This window comes from Balaenoptera musculus, chromosome 5, assembly GCF_009873245.2.
Source record: "Balaenoptera musculus isolate JJ_BM4_2016_0621 chromosome 5, mBalMus1.pri.v3, whole genome shotgun sequence".
NCBI lineage: Eukaryota > Metazoa > Chordata > Mammalia > Artiodactyla > Balaenopteridae > Balaenoptera > Balaenoptera musculus.
The window spans coordinates 37831306-37850547 of record NC_045789.1 but is presented as its reverse complement, the minus strand read 5'-3'; the positions used below and the strand labels follow the sequence as shown (position 1 = coordinate 37850547).

General features: G+C 37.5%; 1 protein-coding gene across 4 annotated transcripts in view; it reads left to right on the top strand.

Moving 5' to 3' along the window:
* Window positions 1–15651, top strand: part of KLHL2 (kelch like family member 2) — a 128204-nt gene extending 112553 nt beyond the window's left edge. For all 4 annotated transcript variants that reach the window (XM_036853065.1, XM_036853066.1, XM_036853068.1 and 1 more), the window contains 6 exons: window positions 7635–7832; window positions 8209–8310; window positions 9454–9582; window positions 10220–10360; window positions 13184–13327; window positions 14528–15651. In XM_036853065.1, the coding sequence (XP_036708960.1) occupies window positions 7635–7832; window positions 8209–8310; window positions 9454–9582; window positions 10220–10360; window positions 13184–13327; window positions 14528–14556 (743 nt within the window). In that variant the 3' untranslated portion in view covers window positions 14557–15651. The remainder of the gene's footprint in view (window positions 1–7634; window positions 7833–8208; window positions 8311–9453; window positions 9583–10219; window positions 10361–13183; window positions 13328–14527) is intronic.
* Window positions 15652–19242: the final 3591 nt, after the last annotated feature.

Below are 19242 nucleotides of genomic sequence, written 5' to 3'. Positions count from 1 at the left end.
TGTTTTACAAACATTTGTTGAAATAGACTTTATTTATCCAAAACTGTGATCAGAAGAGGCAGTTGCAAATTCTAAGGATTCTTCCTGTGACTCAAACCTGGATCCATAAACCATAGCTCCCATAGCAAATGAGTTCTAAGTGTAACAGAACATTTCTATCATGGTAGTCCTTTAACAATATATCCTAGAAACTGTTACATAACAACATAGAGTTAACTCATTCCTTTCGAGCTGTCTAGTATGTTGGACAGGGATCTGGATGTAGTATAATTTTTACTAGCTTTTAATTGAACATTAAAATTGTTTTTAATCTTATGTTATAAATAGTACTGCAATTAATTCCTTATACATACATTATTATGTATGTATGCTAATATATTTTAGTGGGATAAAACTCTAGAACTAGAATTAATTATTAAAAGAGTATGCAAGGAAGATACACCAAGTATTACTTCCACTAACAGTAAAATATGAAGGTACAAATTTCCCTACATACCCTAGAACACCTTATAATTAAATTGAGTTTTGCAATCTGGTAGGTGAAAAATGCTATCTCATTATCTACTTTGCACTTTTATTATGAGGAAAGTTAAACATCTTTCTGAATGGTCAGTTCATGATTCTTGCCATTTTTTTATTATACTATTTTATTGATTTGATACTTTAAGGGAAGTAGTCTTTTTGTCATTTGTGGTGTGAATGTTTATTTGTATTAATCTTTTATCTTCTGACTTTACTTGCATTATTTTTGTGTTATTTTTGCCATTTAACAATGTTACTTTTTATGAATTCCTGTACATCAGAATTTTGTCCTTGGACTTAAAGATTTGTTTCTCGTGTAGAAAAGCCTTACTCAGAAATTATTTGTGTGTGTGTAATTCCCTAGTATTAATATCTTATAAAACTGTGATACAGTTATCAAAACTAAGAAATTAGCATTGACATATTACTATTACTTAGTATGGTATTCTCTAGGTCCACCCATGTTGCTGCAAATGGCAGTATTTCATTCTTTGTTATGGCTGAGTAATATTCCATTATATATATAACACATCTTCTTAAACCAATCATCTGTTGATGGGCAGTTGGGTTGTTTCCATGTCTTGGCTATTGTATTGGGTTGGCCAAAAAGTTCGTTCAGGTTTTTCTAGAAGGTTACAGAAAAACCTGAACGAACTTTTTGGCCAACCCAATAAATAGTGCTACTCTGAACATTGAGGTGCATGTATCTAAACTACAGACTTACTGTATCTTATCATTCTTTCTATTAATGTTCTTATTCTAGTTCAGGATCCCACATTGAATGCATGCATGCATTTATTTATAATTGAAGTATAGTTGATTTACAATATTGTGTTAGTTTCAGATATGCAGCAAAGTGATTCACTTATATTTATTTTAGACTATTTTCCATTATACGTTATTACAAAATATTGAATATAGTTCTCTGTGCTATACAGTAAATCCTTGTTGCTTATCTATTTTATGTGTAGTAGTTTGTATCCGTTAATCCCATACTCCTAATTTATCCCTTTGGTAACCATAAGTTTATGTCCTATGTCTGTGAGTCTCTTTTGTATGTAGATTTGTTTGTTTCATTTTTTTAGATTCCACATTTTAAGCGATGTCATGTAGTATTTGTCTGTCTGACTTTACTTAGTATAATATTCTCTAGGTCCACCCATGTTGCTGCAAATGGCAGTATTTCATTCTTTGTTATGGCTGAGTAATATTCCATTGTATATATAACACATCTTCTTAAACCAGTCATCTGTTGACGGGCACTTGGGTTGTTTCCATGTCTAGACTATTGTATTGGGTTGACCAAAAAGTTCGTTCAGGTTTTACCATAAGGTTACAGAAAAACCCGAATGAACTTTTTGGCCAACCCAATAAATAGTGCTACTCTGAACATTGAGGTGCATGTATCTTTACAAATGACAGTTTTCATCTTTTCCAGATATATGCCCAGGTGTGGGATTGCTGGATCATATCGTAGTTATATTTTCAGTTTTTTAAGGAAACTCCATACCATTTTCCATACTGGCTGCACCAATTTACGTTCCCACCAACAGCAGGGTTCCCTTTTCTTCACATCCTCTCCAGCATTTATTATTTGTAGACTTTTTGATGATAGCCATTCTGACCACTGTGAGGTGAGACCTCATTGTGGTTTTGATTTGCATTTCTCTAATAATTAGAGATGTTGAGCATCTTTTTCATGTGCCTGTTGGCCATCTATATATCTTCTTTGGAGAAATGTCTATTTAGGTTTCTGCCTATTTCCTGATTGGGTTGTGGGGGTTTTTTTTGAATAGTATGAGCTATTTGTATATCTGGGTTATTAACCCCTTGTCAGTCGCATCGTTTGCAAATATTTTCTCCATTCCGTAGGTTGTCTTTTATTTTGTTGATGGTTTCCTTTGCTGTGCAAAACCTTTAAATTTGATTAGGTCCTATTGTTTATTTTTGCCTTTATTTCTTTTGCCTTGGGAAACTTCTCTAAGAAAATAATGCTATGATTTATTTCCAAGAATGTTTCACCTATGTTCTCTCCTAGGAGTTTTATGGTATCATGTCTTACATTTAAGTCTTTAAACCATTTTATATTTACTTTTGTATATGGTGTGAGGGAGTGTTCTAATTTCATTGATTTACATGCAGCTGTCCAGCTTTCCCAACACTACTTGTTGAAGAGACTGTCTTTTCTCCATTACACAGTTTTGTCTCCTTTGTCGTGGATTAATTGACCATAGGTGTGTGGGTTTATTTCTGGGCTCTCTGTTCACTTCCATTGATCTATATGTCTGTTTTTGTGCCAATACCATGCTGTTTTGATTACTGTAGCTTTGTAGTAGTGTCTAAGTCTGGAAGAGTTATGCCTCCAGCTTTGTTCTTTTTCCTCAGGATTTCTTTGGCATTTCTGGGTCTTTCGTGGTTCCATATAAGTTTTAGTATTATTTGTTCTAGTTCTTTGAAAAATATCATGGATATTCTGATAAGGATTGCATTTAATCTGTAAATCATATGGTCATTTTAACAATATTAATTTTTCCAAGAGCATGAGATTTCTTTCCAGTTCTTTGAATTATCTTCAGCTTCCTTTATCATTGTTTTATAGTTTTCAGTGTATAGGTCTTTCATCTCCTTGGTTAAGTTTATTCTTAGGTTGTTGGGATTTTAAATGGGATTTTTTTTTTCTTTCTCTTTCTGATACTTTGTTGTTGTGTAAAGGAATGCAACAGATTTCTGTATATTAGTCTTGTATCCTGCCACCTTGCTGAATTTATTTGTTCTAATACTTTTCGTGTGGAGTCTTTAGGGTTCTCTATATAGCGTGTCGCGTCATCTGCATATAGTGACAGTTTTACCTCTTCACTTCCAATTTGGATACATTTTATTTCTTTTTCTTGTCTGATTTCTGTGGCTAGGACTTCCAATACAATATTAAATAGAAGTGGTAATAGTGGACATCCTTGTCCTGTTCCTGAATTTAGCAGGAAGTTTTTCAGCTTTTCACCGTTGAGTATTATGTTGGCTGTGGCTTTGTCATAAATGGCTTTTATTATGTTGAGATATGTTCCCTTTATACCCACTTTGGTGAGAGTTTTTGTCATGAGTGGATGTTGAATTTTATCAAATGCTTATTCTGTGTCTATTGATATGATCCTGTGGTTTTTTTCTTTCCTTTTGTTAAGGTGGTGTATCATATTGATTGATTTGCATATGTTGAACCATCCTTTTTACCCTGGAATGAATCCAGTTTGATCATGAGATATGATCCTTTCTCTGTATTGTTGGATTTGGTTTGCTAATATTTTGTTGAGGAATTTTGCATCTGTATTCTTCAGAGATATTGGCCTGTAATTTTCTTTTTTTGTAGTGTCTTTGTTTGGTTTTGGTATCAGGGTGATGGTGCCCTCATACGATGACTTTAGAAGTGTTCCTTACTCTGTAATTTTTTGGAATAGTTTGAGAAGGATAGGTAAGCTGTATGGTCCTGGCCTTTTGTTTGCAGGGAGTTGTTTTCATTACAGATTCTATTTCACTTCTAATAATCAGTCTGTTCAAATTATCTGTTCCTTCTTGACTCAGTTTTGGCCAGTTATATGTTTCTCGAAACTTTTCCATTTCTTCTAGGAGGTCCAATTTGTCATTATGTAACTGTTCACAGTATTCTCTTATGATTTTTTTGTATTTCTGTGGTTGTTATTTCTCCTCTTTCATTTCTTATTTTATTTGGATCCACTCTCTTTTCTTCTTGGTGAGCCTAGCTAGAGGTTTGTCAATTTTGTTTATCTTTTCTAAAAACCAGCTCTTGGTTTTATTGATCTTTCCTATTGTTTTTTTGATCTTCATTTTCTTCATTTCCTCTTTTATCCTTATTATTTTTCCTTCTGCTGACCTTGGTTTTGTTTGTTCTTCTTGTTCTGATTCTTTCAGGTGATAGGTTAGGTTTTTTATTTGAGTTTTTTTCTTGAGGAAGGCCTGTGTGGGTATGAACTTCTCTCTTAGAACTGCTTTTGCTTCATCCCGTAGATTTTGTAAGGTTGTGTTTTTCATTGTCATTTGTCTCAAAGCATTTTCTGATTTCTTATTTGATTGCATCAGTGACCATTGGTTTTTTAGTAGCATGTTGTTTAGTCTCCATGTGTTTGGTTTTTTCCCGTTTTTCTTTTTGTGGTTGATTTCTAGTTTTTTACAGTATCAGTTTTTTTACAGTATCTCTTTTGCCATTTTAATTATGAAATGTGTTGATGTGGGTGTGATTGGGTTCATCTTGTTTGGGACCCTCTGTGCTTCCTCTACCTGGATATCTGTTTCCTTCTTAAGTTTGGGAGGTTTTCAGCCATAATTTCTTCAAATACATTTTTGAGCCCTTTTTCTCTTTCTGCAACCCCCCTATTTTGCGTAGGTATGCTTTATATTATCCCATAGATCTTGTGTGTTACTTTGGGGTTTTTTTGTTTGTTTTTTTTTTTTCATTTGTCTTTCTGTCTGCTGCTCTGATTGGGTGATTTCCATCATTCTATCTTCCAGATCACTTATTCATTCTTCTGCATTATTTAGTCTACAGTTCATTGCCTCTGGATTTGTTTTTATCTCTGCAATTGAGTTGTCTAGTTTTGACTGGTTCATTTTATAGTTTCTAGTTCCTTGTTATAGTGATCTTCATTTCTATCGATAATCTTTAATTCCTTCAGCGTCTTTATTATCTCCTTTTTGAACTAGGAGTCTGGTAGATTGGAGAGGTCTGTTTCATTATTTGTTCTTTCAGGGGATTTCTCTTGTTCTTTTAATTGGGAGTAGTTCCTCTGCTTTCTTATTTTACTTGACTTTGTCTGTCTCTATGAATTTAGGAGGAACAGTTGTCTATTGTGGTCTTAAAGGGCTGTTTTTATGTGGGAGCATCCCTGTGTAGACTGTGTAAGTCCAATATTTTTGGTGCAAGGGCTGTATGCCAACCATATCTTTCCTCAGAGTGTGCTGGCCATTATCCCCTTGATAAGGCAGTGTGATTGGAGTTGTGGTGTCTAGCGCCTGCCCTGGATATTGGGCACAGCCTCCTCTTTTCTCTGTGGATGTCACAGCCTTGTCAGGGGCAAGGTCTGCTCCCCAGTTGTTTGAGTAGAAACCCTGAGTCTCAGATATAATATGGCTCCATTGCCCTTGCTCTGTTGCAAAGGAGGTGAGTGCTGAAGCAAGTGAGGCCCATGTGGTCACAGTGAACCTATGCACCGCCTCTGCAGTCATCTGCAGTTCTGCCCAGAAGCAGCCCAAGGTCGTGTCTCTTTCTCCACTGTGTTCGTCCCAGATCTAGTGCTAGGCTATGGTGTGTGGTGTGGAGTGGGCTGGTGCTGGCGGCTGGGGTACTGTGGCTGCAGAGTCAAGGTGGTTGTGCTGCCACCTGGGACCTGGGCTGCCTCTGTGGCAGGCCTCTCCCAGGACCTGTCTGCACTAGATCTGGCTCCAAGCTTCAGTGTGGTCTGGGCAGAACTAGAGTGCTCCAGCCAGAAAAGGAACCCCTGTATATTCCTCCCAAGGGGCTGTCCAGCCAAGACATGCATTTCTGTGGTGTGACCCAGTGTGTGCACCAACAATGTCCACTGGATCTGGACCCTCCCCCGTGGTGTGAATGCTGACAGTGGGCTCTGAGGTTTGATAAGGCCATACCCCAGGCCCTCCAAGCTGTCTCCATGCAAGGAGACAGAGTCCTCTTCCCGGGCCCATCTGCCCAAGACTCAGCATCTAGCCGCTGTGCATACTAGCACCCCTGCCCATCATGCATTTCAGACTGGGAAGCATGGCGAGGTTGCAGCTATCAGCTCTGCTCTGATTGCTAGTAAACCAGCACCCACACACTCCTTGAGAGCAGAGACCAGGCCCCTCTGAGACAGGCTGGGACCTGGGACTTGGGACCCTTTACTGCAGTGCTTGCACCTGGACAAACATCTCCTTGAGCAACAGAATACAAAGAAACTCTAAGGGACTAAAAATAACCACGCACCTGTGTAGTCAGGGTAATTATGAATAATAAGGCCAAAACCCAACTGCCACTTCTGAAGTGCTAGGAGCAAAAGCAGGGTACTGGGCATGATCCCTGCACACACCACCATCAAGGGGTGGGCAGACCACCTAAGCCACGCCTCCAGCCCAAGCCACCAATGTGCCCCCACCCTCACCCCATTTAAGGAAACAGCTTCCCTCTCCTCAGGGAGCAAGAAAGGGAACCTGTTACTTGTTTTTGCTCCCTCGTGCTAAGCACAAGTCCCAGTAAAGCCTTGCCTGAATTCCTCATCTGGCCTCTTATCAATTTCTGTTGCTTAAAGAGTCCAAGAACCCGGGTCTGTAACACCTCCAGTCCCTCTGTCTGTCCTGGCAGACTTCGTAGCAGGCAGAGGGGCTCCCCAGAGCGAGGTCCTGCCCGCGTGGACCTTCCCTCCTTCACAGATCCCTCCCAGGGGTGCCAGTCCTGTTCTGAATGCCTTTTTCCCCCATCCTGCCGGGTTATGTGGAGATCTTTCTTGCAGCTTTGGTTGTAAAAGAGATCTTCTGCCAGTTTCCAGTTGGTTTTCTGTGAGAATTGTTCCACATGTAGATGTATGTTTGATGCGTTTGTGGGTGAGGTGAGCTCCATGTCCTCCTACTCTGCCATCTTGATCCTCCCTTGTTATATTGCATTTAGTTGTCATGTTTTCTTAGTCTCTTCTGATCTGTGACAGTTCCGTAGTCTTTCCTTATCTTTCATGCCCTTGATTCTTTTGAAGAGCACTTGGTCTGGTATTTTTGAGTAGAAGGTCCAAAATTGAAAGCCATGGGAGATGTGTACAGGTTCAAGTAGTTGGAAAATATTGGCTCATTGTTTACGTCTGTAAGTAAGTCTTTGAAGAAGCCAAGAGTCAAAATAGTACCTCAGCCCATGCCATTGCATTTTTCAGTAGTAGTAAGGAGCACAGTCTATTCATTCTATATTCTCGCTAATGAATAGCGTTTCTTAGGACCTATTCAACCAGGCTTCTCCTAAGGGGGACTTCTGTTCTGACAACAGCTGTAGACTGTTTGGAATGCAGTCTTTAGATGGTGGTAGCAGTTGGGTTGCACATGCATCATTAACTGCTATATTTCTTTTTCAGGGATGGTCTACATGGCTGGACTCGTTTTCGCTGTCGGTGGCTTTAATGGCTCCTTAAGGGTCCGCACTGTGGATTCCTATGACCCCGTGAAAGATCAGTGGACCAGTGTTGCTAACATGCGAGACCGGAGAAGCACCCTGGGGGCTGCTGTGTTGAACGGACTATTATATGCCGTGGGAGGCTTTGACGGGAGTACAGGCAATTTTCTTTTATCTTTCCTACATTGCTGTTAGAATTAACATAGCGATCACATTTATGGAACAAGGCCTAGCAAAATTAGGAGACATTTGAATGTTTTAACAGGTATTGTGAAGATAAGTTTAAAATTTCCATCCAGAATTCCTTTAAATGATGTTAAGAGTGCTCAGTATGTAAATTTTCTTTCTCATGCTTCAGTGTCAGTCACCTTCCCAAGTTTAAAAAGCCAGTAAATGTCAGTAGCTTGCGTAGGAGCTCGCTATTCCTCTTCGTCACATAATTGGATTTTGGCCCACTTTAATGCAGCTGAAGTATTTCCCCTGCTAATACATATAAGGAACCTGACGTGCAGTGCGTTGTGCTTTGTTTATTACAGGGCTGTCCTCGGTGGAGGCTTACAACATCAAGTCTAACGAGTGGTTCCACGTGGCCCCCATGAACACGAGGAGGAGCAGTGTGGGTGTCGCCGTAGTTGGAGGTGGGTCGGCTTCCCGGCGGTTGTGAGTGGTTCTTCCCGTAACCCAGACTCTGGTTTTCTAAATGGGCAACCAAAGGGCCATTTAAAAGGGAAATAGTGGCTATTGGAAAACGCTAGTTATCCCTTTTTAAAATAAGGCACGCCCGCCCTCTGGTCCTCCTCCCTCTCTCTGTGTAACCTGTGTAATATTATTAACTGACTTTAATACAGTCATCTGGGGAACAAACCAGATGGCGTGAATATGAAATTTTACATCTGGAGAAGGGCTGTTCAACATTTAAGGGATGGGTTGCCACAGTTATTTATTTATATCCTACTTTGTCCCCCAAAAGAGTTTAATTAGTATGATTTTTTTTTTACTTGGTTGAGCAAATTTGTGGGTTCCCACCCCCCTCCCCATGGTGGGTATAATCCTCTGCACCAACTTTTCTTTTACCAGCTTTACTGAGATAGAATTCACATACCACACAATTCACGCATTTAAAGTATACAATCCAGTGTTCATCTGTCATAACAATTCATTTTAGAACATTTTTATTACCCCCCAAAGCAGTCCTACTCCCCTTGGCTATCACCCCCATCCTCCCACCCCTCAGCAAACACTATCTACTTTTCTGTCTCTCTATAAATTTTCCACTTACAGACATGTCATATTAATGAAATCATACAGTATGTGGTCCTTTGTGACTGGCTTCTTTGACGTGGCATAACGTTCGAGGTTTGTTCATGCTGTAGCATTTTACCAGTACTTCATTTGTTTTTATTGCCAAATAATATTCCATTGTATACTGGTACTGACTCTTGATTCAACTTTTTTTTTCAATTTATTAAGATAACTTTGATATTTAATTTGGTTTTCCAGGATGTTCACTTACCAAATAGTGTTTATCCAAAGGTATACTGAGTGTACTCTCTTGTTCTGTCAGTCAGATTATTGATGAAAGTGTTAAATTAATATCATATATATTCTGCAGATCTTCATAATATGATTTGGTAAGTCCACCTATCACCATTAGGCAAGATTTTAAATCGTTCCTAATACTTTAAAGGTAAACTGTGCTACCAAGGAGGAAAATATATTATTTCCTGACTTGAAAAAATAGCTTTTTATGAATTTGGCTTTCTCTGTGATTCCATGTTTAGGTCTGCTTTATGCTGTCGGGGGTTATGACGGAGCTTCACGTCAGTGTCTCAGCACAGTAGAATGCTACAGTGCCACAGCAAATGAGTGGACCTATATAGCAGAAATGAGCACCAGACGGAGCGGAGCAGGTGAATAGGAACCTCGTTTAGTAACTGAAGCATGGAAATGATGGAAAAGAATTAAACAAGTGAAATGGTGGCATCTCTTTATATTATCAGAAAATATATACTGATTTTAGTGCCACTGTTAAAATGTCTTTTGCATTATGCAGGTAGAGTTGATAGGTAGCTGCACTTAAATTTCACTTTGTAAAATTTCTAAAGGGCTATATTAAAGGCTTCTGTTTCATTTAATTATATTGTTTGGCATTACTTTTAGGTTTTTGTTTTTAGTGCTTATTGGAGAACTTGCTTAATAATCAACTCCATATCCATTTCTTACAGATTTTATGCTCTAATATTGGTTTGCTTTTATCATGAAAGTTGTTTTCAAAAGAATTGTGTAAAGGACTTCCCTCTCTGTGTTTCACCTCCATATTATTTTTATTGTATTTGACATACTTTTTTAGAACAATAGTTCTTACTGAGATTCTCATTTGTAATTCTATTCGTTTCTATTTCTTAGGCTGTATGCTTTAATATTGACTTTTTATTATGAATAATCATTTCAAAAGTTTTATTTACAAGTCATTTGAAGAAACCCTAATATATTATAAATTTCTTGTCCCTTTTACTCTACTATTGTTTAGTTCTTTGTGTTTTACAGGTGTTGGTGTGCTAAACAACTTATTGTATGCTGTCGGGGGTCATGATGGCCCTTTAGTAAGAAAAAGTGTTGAAGTGTATGATCCCGCCACCAACACATGGAGACAGGTTGCAGATATGAACATGTGTAGAAGAAATGCAGGTATCTATCTAGTTTATGATTATGAAATTTATACTGAATTATATTCAGAGTATCACTGTGTATTTCCATTGTTCTTTTACTGATCTGAGTTCCCTAATAGACTTGCTCTTTAAAGGCAGAAACTTGCAGAAACTTTTGTAATAATCCTATATAGTAAATGCCTAACATAGTGTCTGGATATAACAGGTTGATGTGATCCTTCTGTTAACTTATAATTTCTGTCAAAGTTTACTTTTTGGTGATGAATGTAGAGACTTAATTAGAGGAAGAACCCTCTTTATTTGATACTTGAATTCATTCATTCTTACCACAGACATTTTTGAGTGTCTACCTGTATCACATTCTGGAGCCCAGTTCTCAGGGAATTTAGTCTAGTTGAGTAAATATTTATACCAGATAAAAAAGCTAGTTGTTTATCTGAATCTGGAGGGGAAGCCTGAAGAAGGCAACCTCAATTTAATACAGTTCAGGGTTTATAGAAAATGGAAAAGCTAAAATAACAACAACAATAATTTTAAGAAAGCTGAGGTCTTCAAGATCTCTTAAGTAGGTAGGGAACTACCTACTTGAAAGGAAGATCTGGGGCTTCCCTGGTGGCGCAGTGGTTGAGAGTCTGCCTGCCAATGCAGGGGACACGGGTTCGAGCCCTGGTCTGGGAGGATCCCACGTGCCGCGGAGCAACTGGGCCCGTGAGCCACAATTACTGAGCCTGCACGTCTGGAGCCTGTGCTCCGCAACGAGAGAGGCCGCGATAGTGAGAGGCCCGCGCACAGCGATGAAGAGTGGCCCCTGCTTGCCGCAACTAGAGAAAGCCCTCGCACAGAAACGAACACCCAGCACAGCCATAAATAAATAAATAAATAATTTAAAAAAAAAAAAAAAAAAGGAAGATCTGTAGAAGGGAAATAGAAATGGAAAATAGATTCAGTGTACCTGGGTAGTCTTTTTGGGAAATTCTCATTTTCTTAAAAATGCCATTATCTTCATGCCTGTTCCTATAATCCAAAATAAGTTCCTGATGATTCTCAAACTCACTGTATACCACTGGATGATGTTGCAAGATGCACCCTCCATCCCCCCAGAAATGTTCTTCTTAATTTCTCTTTAATTTAAATGTGATCACTAAGGGAGACAAGTATATGGGACTGCAAGAACTTGCTCAAAAGAGCAAAATATAAAATTAATTTACGTGACCTTTTACCTCATCCAACTGGTACAACTGGTACTTGGTGAAGTACTAAAACTCTCTCAGCTATGGATAGTCCAGAACTATTAATAGTAAGACCCACAAATCTGGGCCCCAGCACATATGAAGTTAGAAAAGCATATGTGCATGTGCTTCCTGGATTAGGAAATTTATTTGCAATTTGAACTTTTGTTATTATTTTCCTAAAGATTATTCTAATCTTATTTTTTCTCTACCCTTGTTTTCAAATCAAAATTAGCTCATTTCTTCTAGCCATAAGAATAAGGAGATACTTTGTGTATGTAGAGCTATTGTCATCCTGCTCTTGCATTTCAGGTATTTGAACTACTTTAAAATGATATGAGTTTGCTTCCTGTCGAGAGACTAGCATAGTGGCACAACAGAGTTTGAGTAAAGGAGATCCACTCCATTTGCACAGAAGATGCTATTGCTTTTAAATGCTGTGTAGAGATTTGGGCTTATTATTTTGTTACGTTAAAAATCTACAAGCACCTATTAATTGTGTTAGCAAAACTGTCTGTAAAGAGACCAGTGTGTGGGCAGCACCCTTCTGGATGTTTTGATGCCCTGTAGTACCAGTTCATAAAAGCTCTGAATCGTGTTTAAAATTATTAAATATACTTTTAAAAAATAAATTGAAATAAAGAGCTTTTAAAAGGTGTTTATCTTTTCACTCAGCAGTTTTCTTTGTAAACATTTATATTAAGAAAATTGTTGCACAAGTATGCAAAATGTGCAAGAGAGATCCTTGTTCATTGTAACATTATTGATAAGAGCAAAAAAGCTGAAAATAATTTAAAATCCATCAGTAAAAGACAAATTATGGTATTATCATACATGGAATACTATACAGCCATTACAAATTATGTAGATCTGTATTTATTAACTTGGGGTAATGTCCAAGGTATATATTGTTTGGTGGGAGTGAGTAAAAAGTAGCATGTGTAGTATGAGCTACTTTGGGGTTAAAAAAAAGGAGTGTCTGAGTATGTATGTGTAGAAAAGAGCCAGAATTTCGATGATCAGGATTCTAAGCAGTATAGGATTAGTGGTGGACTTTTTTTCTTTACACTTTTCTAGATATTTTGAATTTTGCAAAAATACAAAAAATATATTATTCTCATAATAATTAAATAAATAATACTGTTTTCCCTTTTAAAGAGATAAAATGGTTGACCAGTCAGTATAATAATTAAAATTCAGAATCATTTTTACTTTCTACTAATATATATATTTATTTTTCCTTTTTCCTTAGGATTTCCTTAGAAGCTGACTTTGGGAGAGTTACTAACCTTCTTTGACTTTTAATTTTCTATTGTTTTTAATACAATGGGGATTAAAATAGTTTCTAACCTGTAAAGTAAGGTTATTGTGAAGGTTAAATGAAATAATGCATATATAAAGCATCTACTGCATAAGTAACATGAGTAGGAGCTTACAGTTAGTATTAGATTCTCACATATAAAGGAATTCTTTTCGGGTTCCCCCATCTTCTCTCCTTGCCTCTTTCCAGGAAGTACGTGTCTCTGGATCACCTCACCAGACACGTGCAGGGATACTTATATTCGTCCGAATTTTTAAAATAATTGTTTTCTCTCTGTGTAATTTTTTTAAAGGAGTTTGTGCAGTTAACGGTCTGTTATACGTAGTTGGAGGGGATGATGGTTCCTGTAACTTGGCATCAGTAGAATATTATAACCCAACAACTGATAAATGGACAGTTGTGTCATCTTGTATGAGCACAGGGAGAAGTTACGCAGGTAATAATTGTTCAGTTTTCTTATAGTCGTCTATTATAATATGAAAGGATTACATCATTATGATTTTTACATTAAGAATGTTCTTCTCCTATATAAGAAGGAAGTCTTTTCTCAAAGTATATCTTATTTCTTATTCTCAAAATAATTAATATCAGATATGTATATTCTGAAATAAAGCACTAGTATCCTTTTGTCATTCTGTAGTCATTTGTATTCAAAATTACAAATCTTTCCAGTGTGGAATCATATAATAAAATTTAATATGGCTACATCTGTATTCAGTGTCATGGAATTCACAATGTGGCAAGGCTTTAATTACTCAGATATCCAAAAGATATGAGCCCTATAACATCTGCCCTGGCAGGGCTCCATGTGATACTATTACAGTGAGGCTACAGAGTAATTTTCTTACTTAAGCACAGCACTGATTGAATTATAAAATATCAGTTTGGTCCATTCTCTTCGTAAGACAAATGGTAATACTCTTTAATAAATATAATGATGAGTCTTTAAAAGTATATGTTGCATATAGTTTATTCTGATGATAGATATTTATATTGCTTTAAATACTAGAATGTTTCAGTAACATTCTAATATAGATTTAATAGTGGGGAAAAAAGAAATTTATACTAATTAACCATCACTGTTATTTGTCATATAAAACAACACCTAATAGAACTATTGATATATAGAGTAGGATCCCAGGATAGCATTCCTCAAAATTACGTGAAATTTTTTAAAACGGCTTTATTGAGATATATCTGACAAAGAATAAATAGCATATATTTAAAGTGTACAGTTTTATTAGTTTTGACATATGTATATAACCACAAAACCACCACAATCAAGGTAATGAAAATATTCATCACTCTTAAAAGTCTGTTTGTGCCCCTTTGAGTATTAAGTGGATCTTAGTATTTCTTGAGTAAAATTATTTTCCCTTAATTGTAACTGTGAAGAGCAAAAGATGAGCTCTGGATTAAATAGTCTTATGCAGTTTTGGTCCCTAATTTTTAAACAAAGATTTCATTGTCATTTAGATTAAAACGATAGTAATACTAAAGTTTCTAAGAAAGAGATTTTGAAACATCATGATGTGTTCAGTCCCTCTTAAGTAATAATATAAAAACTTCAGTATTTTCTCAGAGATACAGAATGCTTCCTGTGACTTCTGTTTTATTTCTTCGTTTCTTTGTTCAGGGGTCACAGTTATTGATAAACCATTATGAGCCTGAAGGACATTTTCAGCGCATTTACACATGAGAAGAAGCAGACTTCAACAAGTACTTCTGAAGTGACTGAGAGTCTAGCACTTCTCCACTTGTAGCTGCACTTTAAGTCTCCGCAGAAGATAAGATCATCTGCCTTTATAGGCCTCAGATATTGAAGATTATTTTTGGTAGATGCACCGTGTAAGATTTTTCTGCAGTGAGCAGCAGCTGACTGAATTTTAATAAGAAACTTGTACTGCAGTATTATTCTGTAGTCTTTGGACAATAGTTGCTTCCACAAAGACTAGTTACCAATCTTGAATGACTGGATTATTTTGTGAAGGGGAATAAAGTAATATGTGTTCTTGTAAAATTAAGTTTCATCTTTATTCCTTCTCCTGAAAATCTGTATACACAGGAACTGAAAATCTTTGAACAGGTATTAAACTCTGTGTAAGTATACAAACTAGTTGAGGGATAAAACTGTTTGCTTTTATAAAATATGTTTGATTACATGAGTATAATAAATTGTGTGCATATAAATGTGTGTCTATATGCTTTCCTTTAAATATGTTTTAAAAGATGTTTGAAACTTGATTATACTATTTATAATTGGCACAGTACTTTGAATTATGCCAGTACTACATTGTAAAACAGAGTTGTATTTTTTGATATTTAACAATGCTTAACACTTTAAAATGCCACTTCTGAGGAATGAACTGGTGTAACACACTTGAATACATGTGTGATGCCAAACTTTTTAAAATAAAATATAAATTATGCTTATTTATTATTTTCTTTGGTTTAATCTTGGTCATGTTTTGGTGTGTATTTCAAATTTTTTTCTTAACAGTTTGGCATGAACATAACTGCAGGTTTTTGATGAATATAATGAATGTATGGAATTCAACTGAATTTGCATGGTCTTAAGAATTTTTTCTGTGTGTATAAATTTAGCTGCTATTAACAGAAGAGAGAACTTTCTGTGAGTAGCCATGTGTGTTGATCAGATACAATTTTTCTGAGATGTTCAATTAATCTTACTTTAAAAATGACCAAAATATGTCTTTCTTGAATTAACTTTGAATAAAAGTTTGTATATTATTTGTTTCACATTGTCCTTGATTTTTATCTATTTAGTTTGCTACTAAGAAAGTTGCCTGTTCACTTTTTGTATTCTTTTATAAAATTTGCATTTTCTAACTTCATAAATCAATATTTAAAATTTGTTGCCAAAGAAACCTACAAGGCAAGTCTGTTAAAGTTCAACAACTGAAGTCATGGAAAACTGTTCTCCAAGAAAAAGCTACCTTAATAATCAAGGAAAAAGTCTCCCAAGGATTGGTGAAATTTAAAGTTTTATATTCTTCTGTCCCTAATATGGGCAGGGCACAAGATAAAGATAAAACAAATAGCATTGGACCAAAAAGAAAGTCAAAGAAAAAATACCTACTTTAAAACAACTGAGAAATAAATTGTGGTTTTGATACCAAATAAAAGGAATGGAGGAAATGGGCATGGGGGAGTGGGGTGGACAGCTGAGGTGCTGGACACAGGAGGGGAAGGAGATGGAAGGGGGTGATGGGGTATGGTGGCTGTTCCTCAGGAATTTAAAAGGTAGGCATGAGCTCTTGCCAGAACAGTCAGTAATCAAGAGGAAAGAATTATACCTGTGATAAAATTTCTGTTTAGTTAATATAGAGTATTCACATTTAAACATAGAACCACATTTATTACCAACTTAGTTGAATTTTCCATTATAAGTGGAAATATGAAGACTTTAATCAGAAAAAGAAAAAGCCTGTGTTCACCCTATGAAAACATGAATTTCTGCATTAGTGTGGCTCCAAGCACATCCATTGTCAACAAACATGTTGAGGATCTAATGAACTTGGAGCACTGCTAGCTGCTTCTGACAGTGGCACCAAGAAAAGTGTGTCATTACCTTTCCTGATCACTTCCAAACACTAATGTTGCATGAAACTCTCCATGAATCTGTCAATTAAAGATTTATCTAAAAATCTTTAAAGCTTTTCTTAAAATACAATCTATTAGGGTGACAGTCTTAAAAACTTAGCATGTCAGATACCTCTTTGTCTTTCCTTTCTTTGAAGCCTTAATAGCTATACCATAAAACAGTTTGCCAAGGTTTGTCAGTAGCTAGATTCATAACTCCATGATTTCAGAGACTTTGAATGTACTCCCCCCCCCCCCCCCCACCGCCAGCCTTACCTCTCCAGTTTGAAACATCTTGTTTTGTTTTGTTTTGTTTAGGCCTATAAAAATGTTCCTGGCTTGTTCAGATTATTGTACAAAAAAGAGAGGTCAGAAGTCTTAGAAATCCTGCCAAGAAGACCACCAGGTGTGAGCAGAGTTCAAGGTTATATCCATGAAAATGCATTGTAAAGCAACTCTGCTGCTTGCTTTGCTTGGCTCTACACCTTCTTGACTGAAAGCAGTGATGACTGGGGTTGAGGTGAATGGTGTGTATACTTCCAGTTCCCCTCCCATCCCTTATGGACTCTGGCATATGATTCCTGTTTTTTATTATCATCCCTTATAGACAGCATGAGGACCCATGTATTTATAATGTCAGCTGTTGATGAGTTATGAGACAGGGTAACATAATATTACATAGTGATGTAATGGATTAGCCCAGCGGTCCCCAACCTTTTTGGCACCAGGGACCGGTTTCATGGAAGAAAATTTTTCCACAGAATGGTGGTGGGGGTAGGGGGATGGTTTCAGGATGATCGAAGCTCATAACATTCATTGTGCACTTTATTTCTATTATTATTACATTGTAAATATATAATGAAATAATTATACAACTTAAAATAATGCAGAATCAGTGGGAGCCCTGAGTTTGTTTTCACCTGCCACTCACTGATAAGGTTTTGATATGAGTCTGCAAGCAATTGATTTATTATGGTCTCTGTACAGTCCAACCTCTCTTCTAATGATAATCTGTATTTGCAGCTGCTCCCGAGTGCTGGCATCACTGCCTCAGCTCCACCTCAGATCATCAGGCATTGGATTCTTGTAAGGAGCACACAACCTAGATCCCTTGCATGCGCAGTTCACAGTAGGGTTCGCGCTATGAGAATCTGATGCCGCTGCTGATCTGACAGGAGGAGGAGCTCAGGCGGTAATGTGAGCAATGGGGAGTGGCTGTAAATACAGATGAAGATTTGTCCGCTGGCCGGCTGCTCACCTCCTGCTGTGCAGCCCGGTTCCTAACAGGCCACGGACCAGTACTGGCCCGGGGGTTGGGGACCCCTGGATTAGCCTGCCTCTTGTTTCAGTTTGGTCTTGAGCAAATTGTGTCCTACTGGCTTTTATGGCCGCCGTGTCTCATTTTGGAGAGGAGGCTACATGGGAAAGTTGAATCACACTTTGAATCAAGTTTCTGGCATTCTAACCCTGGCTTCAGGACTCTAAGGAAAACAGTGTGTGATGTATTGCAGAGCCCATGGGCATAGGAATCAGATGGCTCTCAGTTTGCATCCCCCTCTGTCAGTTGCTAGCTGTCACCACTTTAAACACATTTCTTAACCTCTGACATTTTGTCTTCTCTAAAATGGCAACAGTAGTGTCTATGTCACTTACAAGGTTATTGTGGAGTTTGAAAGAAATGATGTATATTAGTGTGTTTGACATACAGAAGACCCTCAATAAATTATCACTATTGTTGCAGTTCTCTGAACCTCCCATTTCTTCATTGTACGGAAATAAGTGAGTTGAGCTTATTTCTGTAATTTTGGAGCCATCTCTGTATTTCCTTTCAGCTCTGAATCTCCAAGATTTAAAATAATAATTTAACCCCTTCACATACATACATCTGCTCCGATATATAAAATATATATCGCTACTGTGGTAGGATTTTAAGTCATAATAACCAACATAGTATTACTGAGCACTTCCTGTATTTCAGATACTGTGCAAAGGGCTTTGCATACATAATCACATTTACTGTCATAACAAACATTATTATAATACCCATTTTACAGAAGTACTAGATAAAATTTTGAGAAGTAAGTTATCTAAGAGCACACTGCTAATGAGTGACAACCTGGTAGGTCTGACCCCATAGCGCATGCCCTTAACAATCCTTGACAGAAGGCAACACGTTTGGGCAAAGGGAAACTTGGGCTGCGGTGCAGTCACTCCCACAACCTCAGCCAATGGCGGGGGGGGTGCCTAGAGCTAGGCTGGCCAAAGGAATCCTAAATTGGGGTGAGGGGCTGGGCCTTTACACTCCTGCATCAACCAGTCACTGGACTCAGGCTGCCCCCTGGAAAGGGACTTGTGCCATGGGAAAGTGGCTCTTTTTGCCAACATTCAGTAGCTGAAGACCTGCTTTAGTCCTGAAGGGGGGACCTAGGTGGTGCAGCACAACATCCACCCCAGGACACCATAGGCCTCCTAAAGACAAGGCTCTGAACACCCAAGGGACAGATCCCATTTCTTTTCATTTGATGTGATTTTTCTGTCATGATACTTTACAAAGAACGTGGGTGTCAAACACATGGGACAGTTATCTGAATCGGTAGAGGTCACTGGACCTAACAAGAGACATATTCCTCAAGAAGGGGCTTCCTGAAGCAGGTGGTACCTGACCCCTTATTTCAGGCAGGAGAGCCAGTCCGATCACAGCCATGAAAAGCGACATTATCCCGTTTGTACAAAGTCCTGTACAAAGTG